The sequence below is a fragment of the Staurois parvus genome, unplaced genomic scaffold (assembly GCF_062004578.1).
Source record: "Staurois parvus isolate SC_StPar_1 unplaced genomic scaffold, SC_StPar_1.0 ptg000249l, whole genome shotgun sequence".
In the NCBI taxonomy this organism is placed as follows: domain Eukaryota; kingdom Metazoa; phylum Chordata; class Amphibia; order Anura; family Ranidae; genus Staurois; species Staurois parvus.
In genome coordinates, this window is record NW_028318045.1 from 13120425 (window position 1) to 13137800 (window position 17376).

Genomic DNA, 17376 nt, shown 5'->3' on the forward strand with positions numbered 1-17376 from the left:
TCCCTACCCCAATTTGTGCAGTTATCTCCTACTCTGTCCACTTTTAGGCGATCCCCGAAAACTTAGAAGACTTCCTTGCCTCCACCTAACAACTGTACATGTATTATCTCCATTGGCCCATCCCCCACAGTTATTACCTTTTGTACCACTTGACCCTTCCCTTGTAGATTGTAAGATCTAACGAGCAGGGCCCTCTGTATTCAATTGTATTGTAACTGCACTGTTTGCCCTCACATTGTAAAGCGCTGCGCAAACTGTTGGCACTTTATAAATCCTGTATAATAATAATAATAATCAGCATCTTTATTTCTTTAGATTAGTGGCCAGGGAAATTGAGAGTTTTAATTTCCCTGAAAAATCTCTGGGGTAAAATCAGGACATTTCGCCATTTTGACAAAAAACATTGGAGTCAATGGAGATGTCAAAATGGGGTTGGTTTTGGTACTCCAGAATAAACAAATATTGTCTAGATACAAGACTGTTGGTTTTTTACTCTCGTGTTTTTTTACTTTAGCCTCATTCACACTGAACGTATCTGACACTACTCTTAGGGGCAGTCCGCTGGGGATTTTTTTGCTGCCTCTAAATGCCCCTGCATGTTAGCCTATGGGGAAGATTACTAAAACTGGTACACTCAGAATCTGGTGCAGCTGTGCATGGTAGCCAATCAGCTTCTAACTTCAGCTTGTTCAGTTAAGCTTTGACAATAAAACCTGGAAGCTAATTGGTTTCTATGCTGAGCTGCACCAGTTTTAGTAAATCCCCCCCTATGTGTACATGCAAACATAGGTGTTTAGAGGCAGCAAACCCACTGCCATCATGTCCACAAGTAGAAAAAACGTTTGACGCATGTAAACGCTTCTAAATGCATGTTAATGCATCTAAACACACATTATTGCTAGCTGCGTTTAGCACTTGAGCATTAATTCATTTAATATTCTGGTCAATGAAATAAAATAATGCCCAAGCACTTGTCATATTTAAACACGCCTAAACTTACAAGCGCCAAATGTTTTTTTTTTTTTCCATAACACGGCTGCCAAGAGGAAAGGTGTCTAGGAGAGATAGTAAAAACGTCCAGTGTGCATTAGGCCTAAGACATTCCAGGTAAAAACACAGAAAAATCAAGCCTTTTCAGTGCTTTTATGCACTGTTGTTTTTCTATAAATTATGTTTTATTTACCTGAATGTGAACTTTTAGAAAATTTGACTTGTCAGTTCCCCATCACAGCCCCCTCCCTCCTTGCATATCATAGCCCTCACTTCTTCTAGAAGGGTCTAATTACTCTCTGTGCTGGCCCAGCTCTTCTGCCCTTCCCATCACCTCCCTACATGTAGTAGGAAGCAGTGTCATTTGAGAGGTCAGGTTCTGCTGGGGCTGCTCACACCGCATCCAAGATAGTGGCATTCTCAGGGATCTACACAATGAAGGCTCTTGCAGATAAATAACATACATAAAATATGTAAAATGCACATGTAATCTTATGGGAAGATTTCTGTTAAAATAAATGGTCTAGCGACAAATTGGAAGATAATGGAAATAAAGACATGGGGCCTTTGACATTATCACTTACTTTATGCTTACATACTGTATATACTTATGGCAGCATGATGTGTGTTAATGTTACAAGAAAACTGCAATGAGCCTGCAATTGCTTCAGGTTACATTCACATCTAGTCATTTTGTATCGTGGGCAGAATCGCTGCAATTCTGCTTAAAACACGTGCAAAAATGATACCACACGTGTTCCGGTGCTATTCATCTTCAAGCAGGAGCTTATTTTGGGGGAACAGGTTTCCCAAGATGAGGCTTACATGATTGCAGCAAAATTTATTGCGCGATAATCGCTACAGAATCACACCTTGTTATAGGTGCCATTGAAAATTAATGGCGCCAGAATACACATGCAATTTGTCATGTTTTGCACAGCGTTTTGGGATTGTGGGCAGAATCGCGGCAATACAAAACGCCCAGATGTGAATGGAGCCTTAGTCTCCTTGTAAAAATACCATTTGTCATGTTAATCCTTTTCGTTTCAATGCTTTCTGAATTACAGACCTGGAACAAGCATGCAGATCAGAAATTCTAACTTCAGAGTCTGCTATAGAGGCAGTTCCTGTTCCCATTGACCTATCACATTAACAAAACCGTGATCAGCCAATAGGGACAGATTAAAGGGTGGACCTTTGACACTACTGCTGCGCACAATGACATACTTACACAAATACTGTATATGCCTGTATAATTTATATTTATAAAACATTTATTTTTATATTCATATATAATGTACATTTTCAATAATTAAAACAAAATAAAAATATACATTATTTTTTTTTAATTTATGTTTATGCTCTGAAAGTCTTTTTTTTTTAGGACAGATAATTTTGTGACTACATTTAATCATTCTGATGTTTTAATTCCTGCATTTGGTGTCTGGTCCCTCACCACTCGCTTGCAATGAAACAGAATTTTAAATGAGTGCAGAGAGGGAAGGCAGTGCCTTTTATGTGACTAATATGTAAATAAAATAGGAGAATAATAGAAAAGTATTTCACCAAATAGAGAAATTGTTACATAATGCAAAGTTTGCGCATTCTGCAGGATGCAGAAAATGCTTATGTTCTCAAGAATATTCTATTGGATTCAAAATTAAAATAAATAGTGTCTGACATTTTAAATACTCTAATTTTAGTTTATCCTTTAGCTATCAGGAGAGTTACTAGGCAGATTTACCAGTGGGCTAAGTCAGTGAGTCCAAATGGGAACCAAAAAGCTCTCCACTTAAAGGGTCAGTCCATACAAAAGTGATATTCTAGCCCAGCCCTTCTCTACCTTTTCACCATGTAGGTATCCTTAAAATCATTTTTCATGTCCTCGGTAACCCCTGCCAAAACTACCCACAGCTCACAGTACATTGTGGGATCAATAATTTGCAGAAATGTTTAAATAAGAGAACAAAGAATGAGGTGTGCCTTAGAGTAATTGACACCCAGTGCAGAAAAGTTTTTAACACTGCACACTGTATACAACAAAATCATTTTCAGTAATAATCAGGAAAATAAATAATGGTATGATGAAAAGAAATGTAGACAATGAAAACTGTGGTATCCCCTTAACATTAAAATAGTTCTAAACCCTAAACATTTTTTACCTTTATGCATTCCCTGCATTAAAGTTAATAATGTTTAGATAGCATTATGCCCCCTATCCCCCCATAAGTCCTCATTCGATTCAGTGCTGTGCCCGTCTGTAGTGGCTCTCTCCTTTCTCTCTGCACTCACAAGTTTGGCTGGGAACAGTGGGAGTCATTGGCTCCTGCTGCTGTCAGTTAAATCCTGCGACAGGGGAGTGGGGGGCAGGACCAAACCACGCTGTCTATGTCTATGGAGTACGGGAGTGAGGCTGCAGGTGTACCCTCATAACAAACGGCTTGCTATGGGGGCAAAAAAAGAAGAGGTGAAGCTAGGAATGCCAGCAAGGGATCCCAGAAGAGGACCAATCTGTTTTGGTATATATAACATGTTTATTATTTTAAAAAAATTAAAAAAGACTTTATAATCACTTTAATAGTCAGTGTAGAAATGTTGCCTTACACTGGTAGTCAGTAAAAATTTCCCCCTTGCATTGGTGGTCAATGTAGGTGGGGGATAAATCCACCACTCAAGGAACACCCTTAGAACAGAGGTATGCCACTCAGGCAAACAAGCCAGATCAATCCACAACAGGTGCAGGCTCTGGCTCGCTACTACACACGACGCAACAGGAAGAAGGGTCAGCCACACACCGGAGGATAGATGAATATAGTGTGTATTTATTGATCCATAGGTCACACAAAACACCAGGACATGAATACAGGACCTGTTAGCGTGTTTCTCACAATCTCCGATCCTCCGGTTTGCAGCTGACCCTTCTTCCTATTGCAAGGAACGCCTTTAGAAACCTTTAGAAGGAACCCTAGAGTTACATGGAACCCTGGTTGTGAAAGGCTGTAAAGAGAGTGGGAGGTTTTTAAATTTGCAGTTTTTATTAAAATGTCTTGGAGGGTGACAAAGTCTTATTAACTACTTGTCCTCCAGAAGATTTACCCCCTTAATGACCAGTCTTTTTTTTACTATTTGGCACTGCACTATTTCAACGGATAATTGCGCGCTCATGCAATGCTCTACCCAAGCGAAATGTCCTTTTTTTCATACAAAGAGATTTCTTTTGGTGATATTTGAAAAAAGACCGGAAATTTTGAAACCAATATTTTTTATTTTCGGTTATAAAAAATATGTAGTAAACTCAAAGTTAGTCATAAATTTAGGCCAAAATGTATTCTGCTACATGTCTTTGGTACAAAAAAAATACCAATACATGTATATTGATTGGGTTTGTGTGAAAGTTATAGTGTCTACGAACGATGGTATATATATTGGAATTTATGCAGCTTTTACTTTCTGACTGCCTATCACATTTCTTGAGGTGCTAAAATGCCAGGGCAGTACAAACTCTCCCCCCCAATTTCCCTTTTTTGGAAAGTAGACACCCCAAGGAATTTGCTGAGAGGCATGTTGAGTCCATGGAATATTTTATTTTTTGCATCAAATTTATGGAAACTTACAAAAAAATTATTATTTTTTTTTACACAGTTAAATGATATATTGGTCACGCATGCCATGGTTATATGTGGAACAACACCCCAAAACACATTCTGCTACTTCTGAGTACGGGGATACCACATGTGAGAGACTTTTTGGCAGTCTAGACAAATACATGCCCCCAAAATCCAATGACCACCTCCAGGCTTTCAAATGGCATATTTCCTCATATCACTTTCTCACTACCTATCACAGTTTCGGTGGCCCTGAAATGCCAGGATAGTACTAACACTCCCCCAAATGAGCCCTTTTTAGAAACTAGACACCCTAAGGAATTTGATAAGAGGCATGGTGAGTATTTTTCAGATATCATTTTTGTCACTGGGTCTTGAAAAAGAATAAAAGAAAAGAAAAATACATTTTCGTTTTCTTTCTTTGTTTTCCAAAAACTTGTGGCAACAAATGAGAGGTGCAATACTCACCATGCCTCTTAGCAAATACCTTGGATTATCTACTTTCCAAAAAGGGATAATTTGGGGGGTGCTTCTACTATCCTGGCATGTCAGGGCCAACATTAGAAGCTTATGCCAGACAACAACCACTCTTCTAACCGCTTGAAGACCAAGCTTTTCTGACACTTTTTGTTTACTTAAAAAACTGTTTTTTGCAAAAACAAATTACTTTGAACCCCCAAACATTCTATATTTTTTTTCAAGCAGAGGTTCATAATTTTAATGCACAAAAACAGAACATATTGCCAGATTGTTTGATAAAATATAAAAGATGATGTTATGCTGAGTAAATGGATACCAAACATGACATACTTTAAAATTTCGCATGTCCATGCAATGACGACAAATTACGTAAATTTGTAATATCCATAGGCGACGCTTTATATTTACACAGGAGGTCTAGTGCTAGAATTACTGCCCTTGATCTGACATTTGCAGTGATACCTCACGTGCATGATGCAACCGCTGCTTGCGATTGCCCTTGCAAGCACAGGGATGGGGGTGGTGGTGATTTTTTGTTTTAATTATTTATTTTGCTTTTTTAAAATTATTTTTACACTATACCTTTCTTATTTTATTTTTTTTGATCACTTTTATTGTTTTCACAGGGAATGAAAGTATCCCGTGATAGCAATAGGCAGTGACAGGTATTCTATTCTGAGAAATCTGGGATCTACTGTATTTGACTCCAGATTTCTCCTCTGTCTATAAAACATCTGATTACACCAAGATCGGTGTGATCAGATGCTTTTCCAAATTTTAAAATGGCATTGTTTATATCTGGCAAAATGGAAATGATGAAATGCTTGTAGCTTTCAGTCTCTTAGACCATAGAGATGATTGGAGACATTCCAGTCTCTGATCAGCTTTATTGTCAGCCAGTGGAACTGCCGGCTGCATTTTTGAGTTCCCCAGTGCAATGAGAGAGCCCAAGAAAACCTTGGAAGGTGGCGGGAGTGGTGTGGGAGTCCCTTTCGCTGCTTGCAAAAGTGATTCAGCAGCTAGGATTGTTTTTACATGAAAGCCAACTGCCAGCTGAAAAAAACGATACCAGGATGATGCCTCTAGCTGCAGGTATCATCCCGGTATAACTTTTCAAAGTGCAGTGAAGTACCAGTATGTTACTGGTCCATGTAGGCATATATGTAACAGCAGAGAACATGGGCATATGATGAATCGCTAAACTCTAGTGCTGGTAGTGAACGGGTCTTATCCTGCTAACACTACGTTTTTGGGGACACTATACAAAGAAGGCACTAGTATAGTTCTGTTTGTGATCAATATATTGATCCGTACAAACACTATACTACTAATGGCGGTGATCAGCAACCTGTAGTATAAGTGCCATAGTGTGCGGGCAATCTAACGCTAACTGACCCTGGCTGGGAGAGGAGCTAACTGATCCTGAGGCTAGCTGATGTCGCTAGTGGCAGGAATACAGTGATCAGTGAAAAATTCTATATACTGACACTGGCTGGGTGACGGGGTGATCAAAGGGTTAATAGGGGCGATCAAGGAGTTAAATGTGCTAATCTAACGTGTGCGTGTATAATGTAGTGCTTTTATTCAGTGCCGTGTTCGTTCTTCTCTCCCTGGATGGACAGCATAGGCGGCAGTGGGGAACACACGCACACCCGGAAACAGCAAGTGACATTAAGATTACATCACTTTGCCCAGAGCCGCCACTCGTCCGCACATTGTTGGAGGGTGGGTGGCAAGTAGTTAAAAAAAAAAAAAAAAAAATTCTCTCAATGATTTTTTATAAACCTTTTTTTTATACTATTTTTTTTTAAATACATTCATCAAAATAATACAATGTTACCATAGTAACATTGTACTACCTTGGGGGGGGGGGTGATTTTTTTTTCTTTACACTTTGCATTGCATGAGCAATGCATATCAGTTAAGGTTATGACAGTTCAACATAATAGTGATCTGTGATTGGCTCCAGCTTGTCACATTGTACAGGGTGCTGTGATTGGCCCCATGTGTTATGTGAGAGCTTTGGACTAATCACAGCTCTCCAGGAACAGAAGCTTTTATGAATCAGATACAAGCTTTGTTGTTGTGATCATGTGATCACTGGGTCTCGATTACCAGGATTCTCATTCTGCTGACATGGGGGACTAGGGTTGCGCGCCCACCTGTGTTGACAAAAGACCAGCTACTGCCTGTCCGCAGTGTATTGTGGGTGGGCAGCCCGAAAGTAGTTAAAATCTTATAGGGTGACAACAATCTTTCTCTGTCTCTCAACTGTTCTCCTGCATAGTCTTCCTGTTGTGTCAGATTCTTAAGGCCTCATGCACACTGGGCTTCAAAAACACCACAGCTTTTGATGTAGTTTTTTTCAGTCTGTGAAAGCACCTCTATGTTAGCTTAAGGGGTTGATTTACTAAAACTGGAGCGTGAATAGAAACCAATCAGCTTCCAGGCTTTTTTTTTTTGTCAAAGCTTTGTAGGCAGATGCAATCTACTTTCTCCACTGCAGGTGACGCTCTTTCGTAGTAGCACTGCAGTTGGAAAGGAAGTCAAGAGGAACATGGTTTCTCTATGATTTCCTGGGTCACTGGGGAAGAGATGCAATTGGATGCTGTCACCCCATGTGACTCTAGCAGCCATCTTGGGTCAGGCAGAGCCTATTTACAGTGATATTAAAGGCAATAAAAAAAAATAACAAACATGTCATAAGTATCTGCTGTGTGCAGTGGTTTTTGCACAGAGCAGCCCCAATCCTCCTCCTCTCAGGTCCTCTTCTTGTGTCGACGCTCCTGACCCCTCCCTCGCTCCCAAGCCACTGTTCAGCGTGTCCATTCACACACAGAGCGCTTGGGCCCTCCCCCTCTCTCTCCTCACTGTCTGTAATTCACAGCAGCGGGAGTCACTGCTGTCTCAGCAAATGAGGAGGGAGAGTCCCCAGAGAGCCAAGGCGCTGGTGCACATCGCTGGATCGCGATGGGGCTCAAGTAAGTATTGAGGGGGCTGGGGGCACTGCTGCACACAGAATGTCTTTTATCTTAATGCACAGAATGCATGAAGGTAAAAACCATTGAGTCTTTACAACCACTTTAAGGCCCTAGCTCCCAGGCTTGGCGCACATTTTGCGAGTGAGTAGAGCAGGAACAGGTACCTTATCTGGTAGGCACAGAACTAGAGGCAGGGAAAGTTTACTGTCGAAGAGGGAAAGCGTAGGGCTTGCAACTACTCTCTGACTACTCTCTGACTCAAATGAGTATGAGAAACATACCAGTTACCTTTTCAGAAAGGTGTGCATATTCTTTAACCTCAACAGAATTTTTCCCTTATTACTTACAAACAGATTGTGGTTATCCAATTTTGTAGGAAGTTCTTTTTTATATTGGCTGATAACCTTGCCTGTTAGTGCACAAGTGTACAGAGTGCTTTCCTCAATGCATTCCATAACCAGCAATCAATAAACCTCTAATGACCTTTTCTCTTCCCTTCTCTTGTAGAATAACTCCAGTGCCTAAAGACAGAAGAAGATTATCACCCAGGTGAAGAGTATGTGATGAGAATGCCAACTGTGGTGCAAGAAGGACTAAAAGTTGGATGACATTTCTGGAACCGCGCTAAAGGCGCTTCAGCGAGAGGGACTTTTAAGGTCATCCATGCCTACTTTCTTAGCTGTTTGTAAGCAATATTTTTATTTCTAGTGTGAGAAGATTATTTTTAAATTGGACTGTCGACACAGAATACGGGTGGTCTCAAAGCAAACGAGAAAGAAGAAAATGGGGACCATTTAATAAAAGCAATGGTGGGCATAGACTCCCTGCCTTCTTTGTCGATTCAATGTCAAGTATTTAGTCTGTGTGTGACAATATGTACGGGCTGGTCTCAGTGCTTTACAGAAAAGATATACAATTTGAGGTAGTGGTGTTTAAAGTAGATTATATGGATGTTAAAGAAGAACTCCAGGTAAAAGAGAGCATCTTCAGATGATAAAAAATGTCGAACCTTTCATAATACCATCGTATAAGATGGCTATCTTTTTCTGCATATCAGCTGAAATTTCAAAACGGGCAGAAAGAAGTGATTACACTGGGTGGTACAATGAAATGGAGAGGAAAAGCAGGAATGAGAGGCACTGTGGTCTCACTGAGCATTTTTACACTGCAGCTCTGACATTGTAATATTGTAGGCATAAATCTGAAATCTAGGCAGATTGCTAAATGCACAGATCTTTGGCGTACAATGTAAAATTTCCTACCTGCCAAAGGATTTGTGATTCTGTACAACCAGTCTTGTAATCTGTCCTTTCCTGCCAGTCAATAAAGGCAGGTCCTAGACTGTAGACTTCACACTAGCCTGCATTATGACATTGAACAAGGCAGCAATAGACAGATGATGCCCTTTTCTCTTCTGTGCAGCCAGTCTTGTGATCCATATTTAACTGTATGATCTATACTCTGAACCTCCAGCTACACTACATGGAGGACCTACCCCCAGCCTGAAATTGGATAGTGAAAGAACAGCAGTAAACTGATGGAATCCACTCTCCCCTCCTCTTTCTCTTAATGAATCCGTAAATACATGGTGTTATAGTTGTACCTGCTTGGAGTTTAGCTTCACAAAGAGTTTGGGCATTTGTCAAGAGGCAGGGCTGTGACACATAGAATAAGAACATTTACCTTTATGTGCTCCTAATAATGTTGATTACAAGCTCAGAAAAAGTGTTACAGTCTTTACAGCAAAACAGCTATGTAATATGGGGAGGTTTACAGCACCAAGGACTAACTGGCAGAAAAAATAGATTTCATGGATGTATAATGAGCATTTAAAGGATAGATGAATTATTCCATGTGCTTGCCATATTCGGCCTACCCCTACCCTCTATAGCAACACTCCTAATATGACAACTACTACTCCTACCCAAACACCTGAAATGCCAGAAAAACTTGTACATTGACCACTCTGCTCAGGGCCAACACAGTGGTTGCATTCTCTCCCATATTGCTTTGTAATCTGGTGCATGAATTGGAAGTCATCTTGAATCCCTAGGGAACCTCTGCTAAAATCTACAGCTCCTGTTTCATAAACATCATCAGTGAGTTGTAGATATATTTTAAAAATACACGCTCTATACCACAACATTTTTTTCAGCATGAAACAAAACTAATGCAAGGAGAGGAGAGAAAGCCGTGGAGATTTATATAAATCCCTCATAATAATAATAATATAAATTTCAAATCTTCAGACCTGTGAAGCGAATTTCTTACCTCTCCTTGCAAGGATGACAGTATGGGCTAGACAGCTTCTGATTGGTCAGCACAGTGATGGAGCTGATCAATCAAAAGCCATCTAGCCTGTACTGTCATCCCTGCATTGAGAGGGGAGAAAGCTGCAGAGATTTCAATTCCATAGACCTGTGAAATGGCTTTTTCTTCTGTGATAGCATGAAATTGGTGCAGGGAGGTTTCCCGAACCACTCCTGCATGAACTCAGGCTATGAGAAGTCTGAGTTCACACAGGAGCAGAGGGGAAACCGCAATGCAATTTGGACAGGAATCATATTCCTGTGCAAATCTCATGCTATTCTTTGTAGTGCATCGGTCAAGTACTCGGTATCGGCGAGTACTTGACCAAAAGTACAGGTACTGGTACTCGCCGATCAAAAAAGGGTATCCATGCAGCCCTAGGTAATTCCTCTCTACAGCTTATGTTCCGGATTGCGAAGCATGATGGGAGAGCCAAATACACAGACCATACTACAACCAACTCTTCCTGACATCTGGAGGATGTGGTTATGTTGTGTAGCAGGGAACGATTTCCACACATTAGCTTGTTCTCACTTAGACCCATGGATTGTTACCTTGTCTTAGTAATATATCTTGGGCAGGGGCCTCCCCAGTGAACCAGCATACTCTGCCTTGTGTGTAAGGATGGTTACAGGACGACCAGTCCTGGCTTCACTGATTGTTGCATATCTCTGCACATCTGCTTCAGACCTTACACCAACAAACCCCACTCTGTTCATTGGTCACCATGTTTCCAGGAGACATCCCCATATAGGGGAAGAAGGAGACCAAACAAGGATCACATTTTTAACTGTTTACTGAGTCTTTAAAAACAATGGCATCACTCAGCTTTAAGGATACAGCACAGTACAGAGAGATGTGGCATGAGAGGAGAGAGACCTGTTACCTACATGAGGATGTCCCAGAGTCCAGCATCCCATGACAGGGGGATGCAAGTAGTCCCAGAACAAGCATATAGTCTTCATGCTGCTCCCGACTTCAAACTCCCCCCAAGGGAGTTAAATGAACAACGCCCAACTGCCTACATGATGATCCTGGTCCACAAACTCAGGCAATGCTTTCCTAGTAACAAACTCCCTCTGAGCCTTCTGCCAACACTATATGTTGTTTTTCAGGGTTTGGGCTTGGCCTCTAGTTCCAGTGAAGGGAACTCATAAGGCGTCAACATACCAAGACATTTTGGACAATTTCATGCTCCCAACGTTTTGGAAACACTTTGGGGTTGGCCCCTTTCTGTTCCAACATGACTGCGCACCAGTGCACAAAGCAAGATCCATAAGGACATGGATGAGCGAGTCTGGGGTGGAGTAAATTGACTGGCCTGCATAGAGTTCTGGCCTCAAAATGATAGAACATCTTTGGGATGAATTAGAGCGGAGACTGCAAGCCAGGCCTTCTCGTCCAACATCAGTGCCTGTCCTCACAAATGTGCTTCTGGAAGAATGGTCACACATTCCCATAGACACACTCCTAAACCTTGTGGACAGCCTTCCCAGAAGAGTTGAAGCTGTTATAGCTGCAAAGGGTGGGCCAACTTAATATTGAACCTTACGGACTAAGACTGGGATGCCATTAATGTTCATGTGCAAGTACAAGCAGGCGTCCCAATACTTTTGGCAATATAGTGTGTGTACATATACACTGCTCAAAAAAATTAAAGGAACACTTTTTAATCAGAGTATGGCATCAGCTCAATTAAAGCCTTAGGATATTGATCTGGTCAATTAAGTAACAGCAGGGGTTGTTAATTAGTTTCAGCTGCTTTGGTGTTAATTAAATTAACAACAGGCGTACTAGATGGGCAACAATGAGACAACCTCCAAAACAGGAATTGTTTTACAGGTGGAGGTCACTGACATTTTTTTCCCTACTACTACTTTCCCTTTTCTGACTGTTTTTCACTAGTTTTGCATTTGGCTAGGGTCATTGTCACTTCTGGCATTATGAGATAATACCTGGACCCTACAGAGGTTGCACAGACAGTCCAACTCCTCCAGGATGGCACATCAATACGTGCCATTGCCAGAAGGTTTGCTGAGTCTCCCAGCACAGTCTCAAGAGCATGGAGGAGATTCCAGGAGACAGGCAGTTACTCTAGGAGAGCTGGACAGGGCTGTAGAAGGTCCTTAATCCATGAGCAGGACCGGTATCTGCTCCTTTGTGCAAGGAAGAACAGGATGAGAACTGCCAGAGCCCTACAAAACGACCTCCAGCAGGCCACTGGTGTGCATGTCTCTGACCAAACAATCAGAAACAGACTTCATGAGGGTGGCCTGAGGGCCCGATGTCCATAGAGCTTAATTGGCATTTGCCATGGAACACCAGAATTGGCAGGTTTGCCACTGGCTCCCTGTGCTTTTCACATATGAGAGCAGGTTCACCCTGAGCACATGTGACAGTGAAAAGGTCTGGAGAAGCCGTGGAGGTGGTGGGTCTGTGATGGTCTGGGGAGTCATATCCATGGAGGGATGCACAGACCTCTACAGGCTAGACAATGGCACCCTGACTGCCATTAAGTATCGGGATGAATTCCTCAGACCCATTGTCAGACCCTATGCTGGTGCAGTGGGTCCTGGGTTCCTTCTGGTGCACGACAATGCACGGCCTCATGTAGCGAGAGTATGCAGACAGTTCCTGGGGGATGAAGTAATTGATAGCATTGAATGGCCCCCACGCTCGCCTTACCTAAATCCAATAGAACACCTCTGGGATGTCATGTTTTAGTTCATCTGACGCCGCCAAGTTGCACCTCAGACTGTCCAGGAGCTCAGTGACACCTGGGTCCAGATCTAGGAGGAAATACCCCAGGACACCATCTGTCCTCTCATTAGGAGCATGCCCCAACGTTATCAGGCATGCATACAAGCGCATGGGGGCCATACAAACTACTGAGTACCATTTTGAGTTGCTGCATTGAAATTTCAGCAAAATGGACTAGCCTGCTGCATACATTTTTCACTTTGATTTTCGGGTGTTATGAATTCAGTCCTCTGTAGGTTGATCGTTTTCATTTCCATCAAATGATAGGGCATCCTTACCTTCCTAACACATTACCAAGTCCATATCAGTATAGATATACAGCATAATATTTCTCCCCATTGAGATCTGATGTGTTTTCAAAATGTTCCTTTAATTTTTTTGAGCACTATATATATATATATATATATATATATATATATATATATATATATCATCCCTTGCCCCACTAATAGTGGGCCACTTGGTATTTAGACCCCAACAACCCCTAAGCCTTCCCTGACTCATGGCTATGGAGGCATCTAGTGGCCTAACAGGTAATTACAATGGGCAGCTTCTGTGCCCTACAGTACAGTTATATTCAGAAAGTTGCTGCAGAGGGAGAGGGAGGGGAAATTTGGAAAGTGCAGTTTAAGGTAGACTAATTCTTTAACTTATTTTTTTTAAAATTTGATTTCTTTTTTAAGAGCCAGAGAGGAGTCCTGTTACTTTATGATGTCACACGTCCTGTACTTTTGTAGAACACATGCAGGTGACTTAGTAAATGTTTATAATCTAAAGTAGGGAACTCGATATTGTTATAATACATAAGTGTTCCTATACAACTTGCTGTTTATATACATATATTTTCATGGAGATTATAAATATATTAGCACCACTTGTGTATTATGACTCATTGTCATCAGATTTGCTTCTGGTGAAAGTAAATGAGATTTTTTTTTAATGTTTTCCACGCAAGTATATGCATTAAGAAGAGCTTTGTGTTTTTTTATGCTTTTCTACAAAGTTTTAAGAATCGCTTACAATCACTGGAATATCTACAGGTAATGACAAGCACATCCAAAGTCTGTGGCATCTGCCACAGCCTTTTACCAGCATGCTGGAAATAATTGTATTTCAGGAGCCGGTAATCACTAAAAGTGTCCTTGTATAGGGCAGTCCACCATGTATTTATTTTAAAGGAGAACTCCAGTCAAGGCTAAAATGATCAGTAAAATGCTGAGGGGGATATTTACTAAAGCTTGAGAACACAGAATCAGGTGCAGCGGTGCACAGTAGCCAAACTTCTAATTTCAGCTTGTTCAATTAAACTTTGACATTAAAACCAGAAAGCTGACTGATTTCTATGCAGAGCTGCACCAAATTTTGCACACTCCAATTTCAGTAAATCTCCCTCATAGAGTCAGGTTATGTCCACTTAGAACAAAAGTTCTAGATATTTTCATAACAAAATTTCCAAACCTCCTGATTCTATGCATTAAGCTTGATTGGGTTTTTTTGATCACACAGTCTGCATTGGATAGTGTGGTTCAGAACATAGACCAAAATGCCAGTATCACATGCCGGCCTTTGGGGCCATAGGCTGAAATCCTAAGTTTAGCATTGGCATTCCTGCTAAAAAGTGGATGTCTAGCCTTTCCTATAGTTTATTACTGAATTTTATATTGCATGGAGTTGACCTTTAACACAAGACTTGAAATCTGTATCTACCCAGACATTCATGTGACACTCTCTGGGTTGGCATACAATTTCTTCTCTACATAAGTGATTGTCAACCAAGTGTATATGAAACCATGAAGCACAAAGGTCTAATAGGCAACCAGTATGGCAGGTCAACAGTCTCCCCTCCTATTCATCTGTCATTTGGAAACTTTTACCGGTTTACTAAAGCTGCCTACTATGTATGCACTCCCACTTGCCTTCATCCAGCCAAGGGTAAATTCCACAGTCTATGAATGGGTTAAATGAGAGAGTGCAGAATCCACTAGAGAACCCCCCCTTGGCCCTGATATAGGAGAGCTCACACCTCAGGACAAGGGTATGTGGTTTTTAGGGGCAGTTATAGAGAAGAGGCTCAAAAGACCTCTACCAGTTCATAAATAATTGGAGGATTTTTAAAAAGCAGCTCCACCCAAACGTATTTCCCCATATAGTGAGTCTGATGCCCCGCCAGATCTTTACTTTGATCTTGGCAGGTAGATCTCCACATACCACATCACAGATGTCACAGGCCAAACTTGGCTTTTCAGGCAACCCATTACTGTCACCAACCCCAAGTCCTAGGACAATCCACTTCAGGATACAGTGAATAGAAATACTGCATTACGTACCCACTAGTAGATTTTCTATATGAATATATGGAGAAATCAGACGCCAGCAACATAAATAGCTCAGCTGAGGAACCAAGCTTTGCCTGTGATGAATACACAGAGGATAGATGATGTTTCCCACATGATCTTTATTGCTGTCCAGGGTCCTGGACAGCTGTGAAGCCCAAGATGGGCATTATGCCTTGCCCCATCACTAAAAAAAACAATTCATTTTTTTTTCTTTATCGTTAAGCTTTTCTTGATCCAAGAAGATCCCACTCCAAATGAACACATTTTGAAGAACTTTCCAGTATTGCAAAATCACATCCATTTTTAAGATCTAACATAAAGACAGTTGATTAGTTTCATAAATTATAACACGGACTATCTCTAGTAGCAACATATCACATTCTAACTATGTCTAACTACTATTAGCTATGCCATCACTTGGATAAGTGAAAACCTTCATATACCTATAGACTGTCAAGCATCCAATAGGTTGTAATGGGTTGCAGTGCAAGATATACCCAACAGCTGGATGACATAACATGTTGGCATTCTACTCAGAACCCTGGTTTCGGGGGTCAAGTTCAGACTGGCAATCTGGTGTTAAAAAAGCCAATATATGTAATTTGGTTTTGGCTTCTCTAAAAACTAAAAATATCAGTATCCAATAAAAGTGTGACTGAGGCACTCTCACTGGACAGTGAAACAGCAGATAGATGTGGTTGGAGCTTATCTCTAGGAAGAAGGCTCCAGAGTAGTTGGGGCTGTTAGTGACAGAATGTTCCTTGGATCTTACTGGAAAAATGAGAGACTGTTAGCATCATATATCATGTGGCCAAGGGACTAAACTCTATGTTGGAAATGGACTGTCCTAAATATGCATTTAGACACTTTCTAAATGCATATGCAAGAAATACCTACTTCCAGACTACATGCTGTCTGATCACTCTGTATTTGACCTCCTTATCATCCTTCAAACCTGAAGCCTTGAAGCACATTTTCTAAAGTTAAAAACTGGCACAAGTTAAATTGAACTCATAAGTGACTCAGAGACACAAACATCAAAATCACAGAACACAGGTCCTTGCATGTAAAAGAGTCTGAAAGAAAAGCGTGCTGCTCTTTATAGCATCTGTTTCTTCCTTTTCCTTTTCTAACCTCTCCTAGAAACATAAAAGGGGGGAGTTAACTGATGGCTTCGGGCAAATCAGACTTTTCTTCTAACACCTCTATACATGAGAGTCAAATTTTCTCCTTAGTACAAATAAGAGTTACATGACGTCCTTAGGATAGCTCTGTTCAAAGTGTTGAATAAAGAAACATAACCATGAAGATGTTTGTATGTGGCAAATGTCACAATTGTCATCTTTCAAATTTGATTAAATATTCCTTTTGATAGAACAAAGAAAATGTTGTTTGATTTCATGAGAGTTAACTAAGTCTAAAGAATGTGTGGTCTTGTATAAAGGTGGCTCGAGCCCTTGGCTGATGGTGAGACATGCAGGCATGATTCAAGTGTCTGAAGAGGTTTTTTTTTTCTTTGTACATGCATAAACGTGAACGCTTGGTTTAGTGATATAGTTATAGCAGGGGCCCATGCAAATTTTGGCCACTCTAAGTATAGATGTACTTGAAAACCAAAAGTGTAATAAGGTAAACAACTCACAAGGATATAGTGTAAGATCACATGTCAATAATAAGTCACTCCCGGTGGTGCAGGTCTGGAAGCTTGATGCCATGCGGTCCTCCTTGTCCTGGCCGCACTGGTGGTCCAGGAGTGGCAGAGAAACACAGTATGGCTGACAGCTGTGATGTCACCAGAACCGGAGGGGTAACTGCGGCGCACATTCGGAGTATGCACGTTTCTTCCTCAGATCGACCATCTTGAGTGTGGTTTATATGGGCGGCCAGGCATGTGGACTATAGAACACAGCATGC

General features: G+C 41.1%; 1 protein-coding gene across 1 annotated transcript in view; it reads left to right on the forward strand.

Annotated features, from left to right (window-relative positions):
- The window catches only part of SHISAL1 (shisa like 1), a 210695-nt gene extending 193847 nt beyond the window's left edge, over positions 1–16848 (forward strand). The window contains exon 5 of the mRNA XM_089680793.1: positions 8564–16848. Within this exon, the coding sequence (XP_089536919.1) occupies position 8564 (1 nt within the window). The 3' untranslated portion in view covers positions 8565–16848. The remainder of the gene's footprint in view (positions 1–8563) is intronic.
- The last annotated feature ends 528 nt before the right edge of the window (positions 16849–17376 follow it).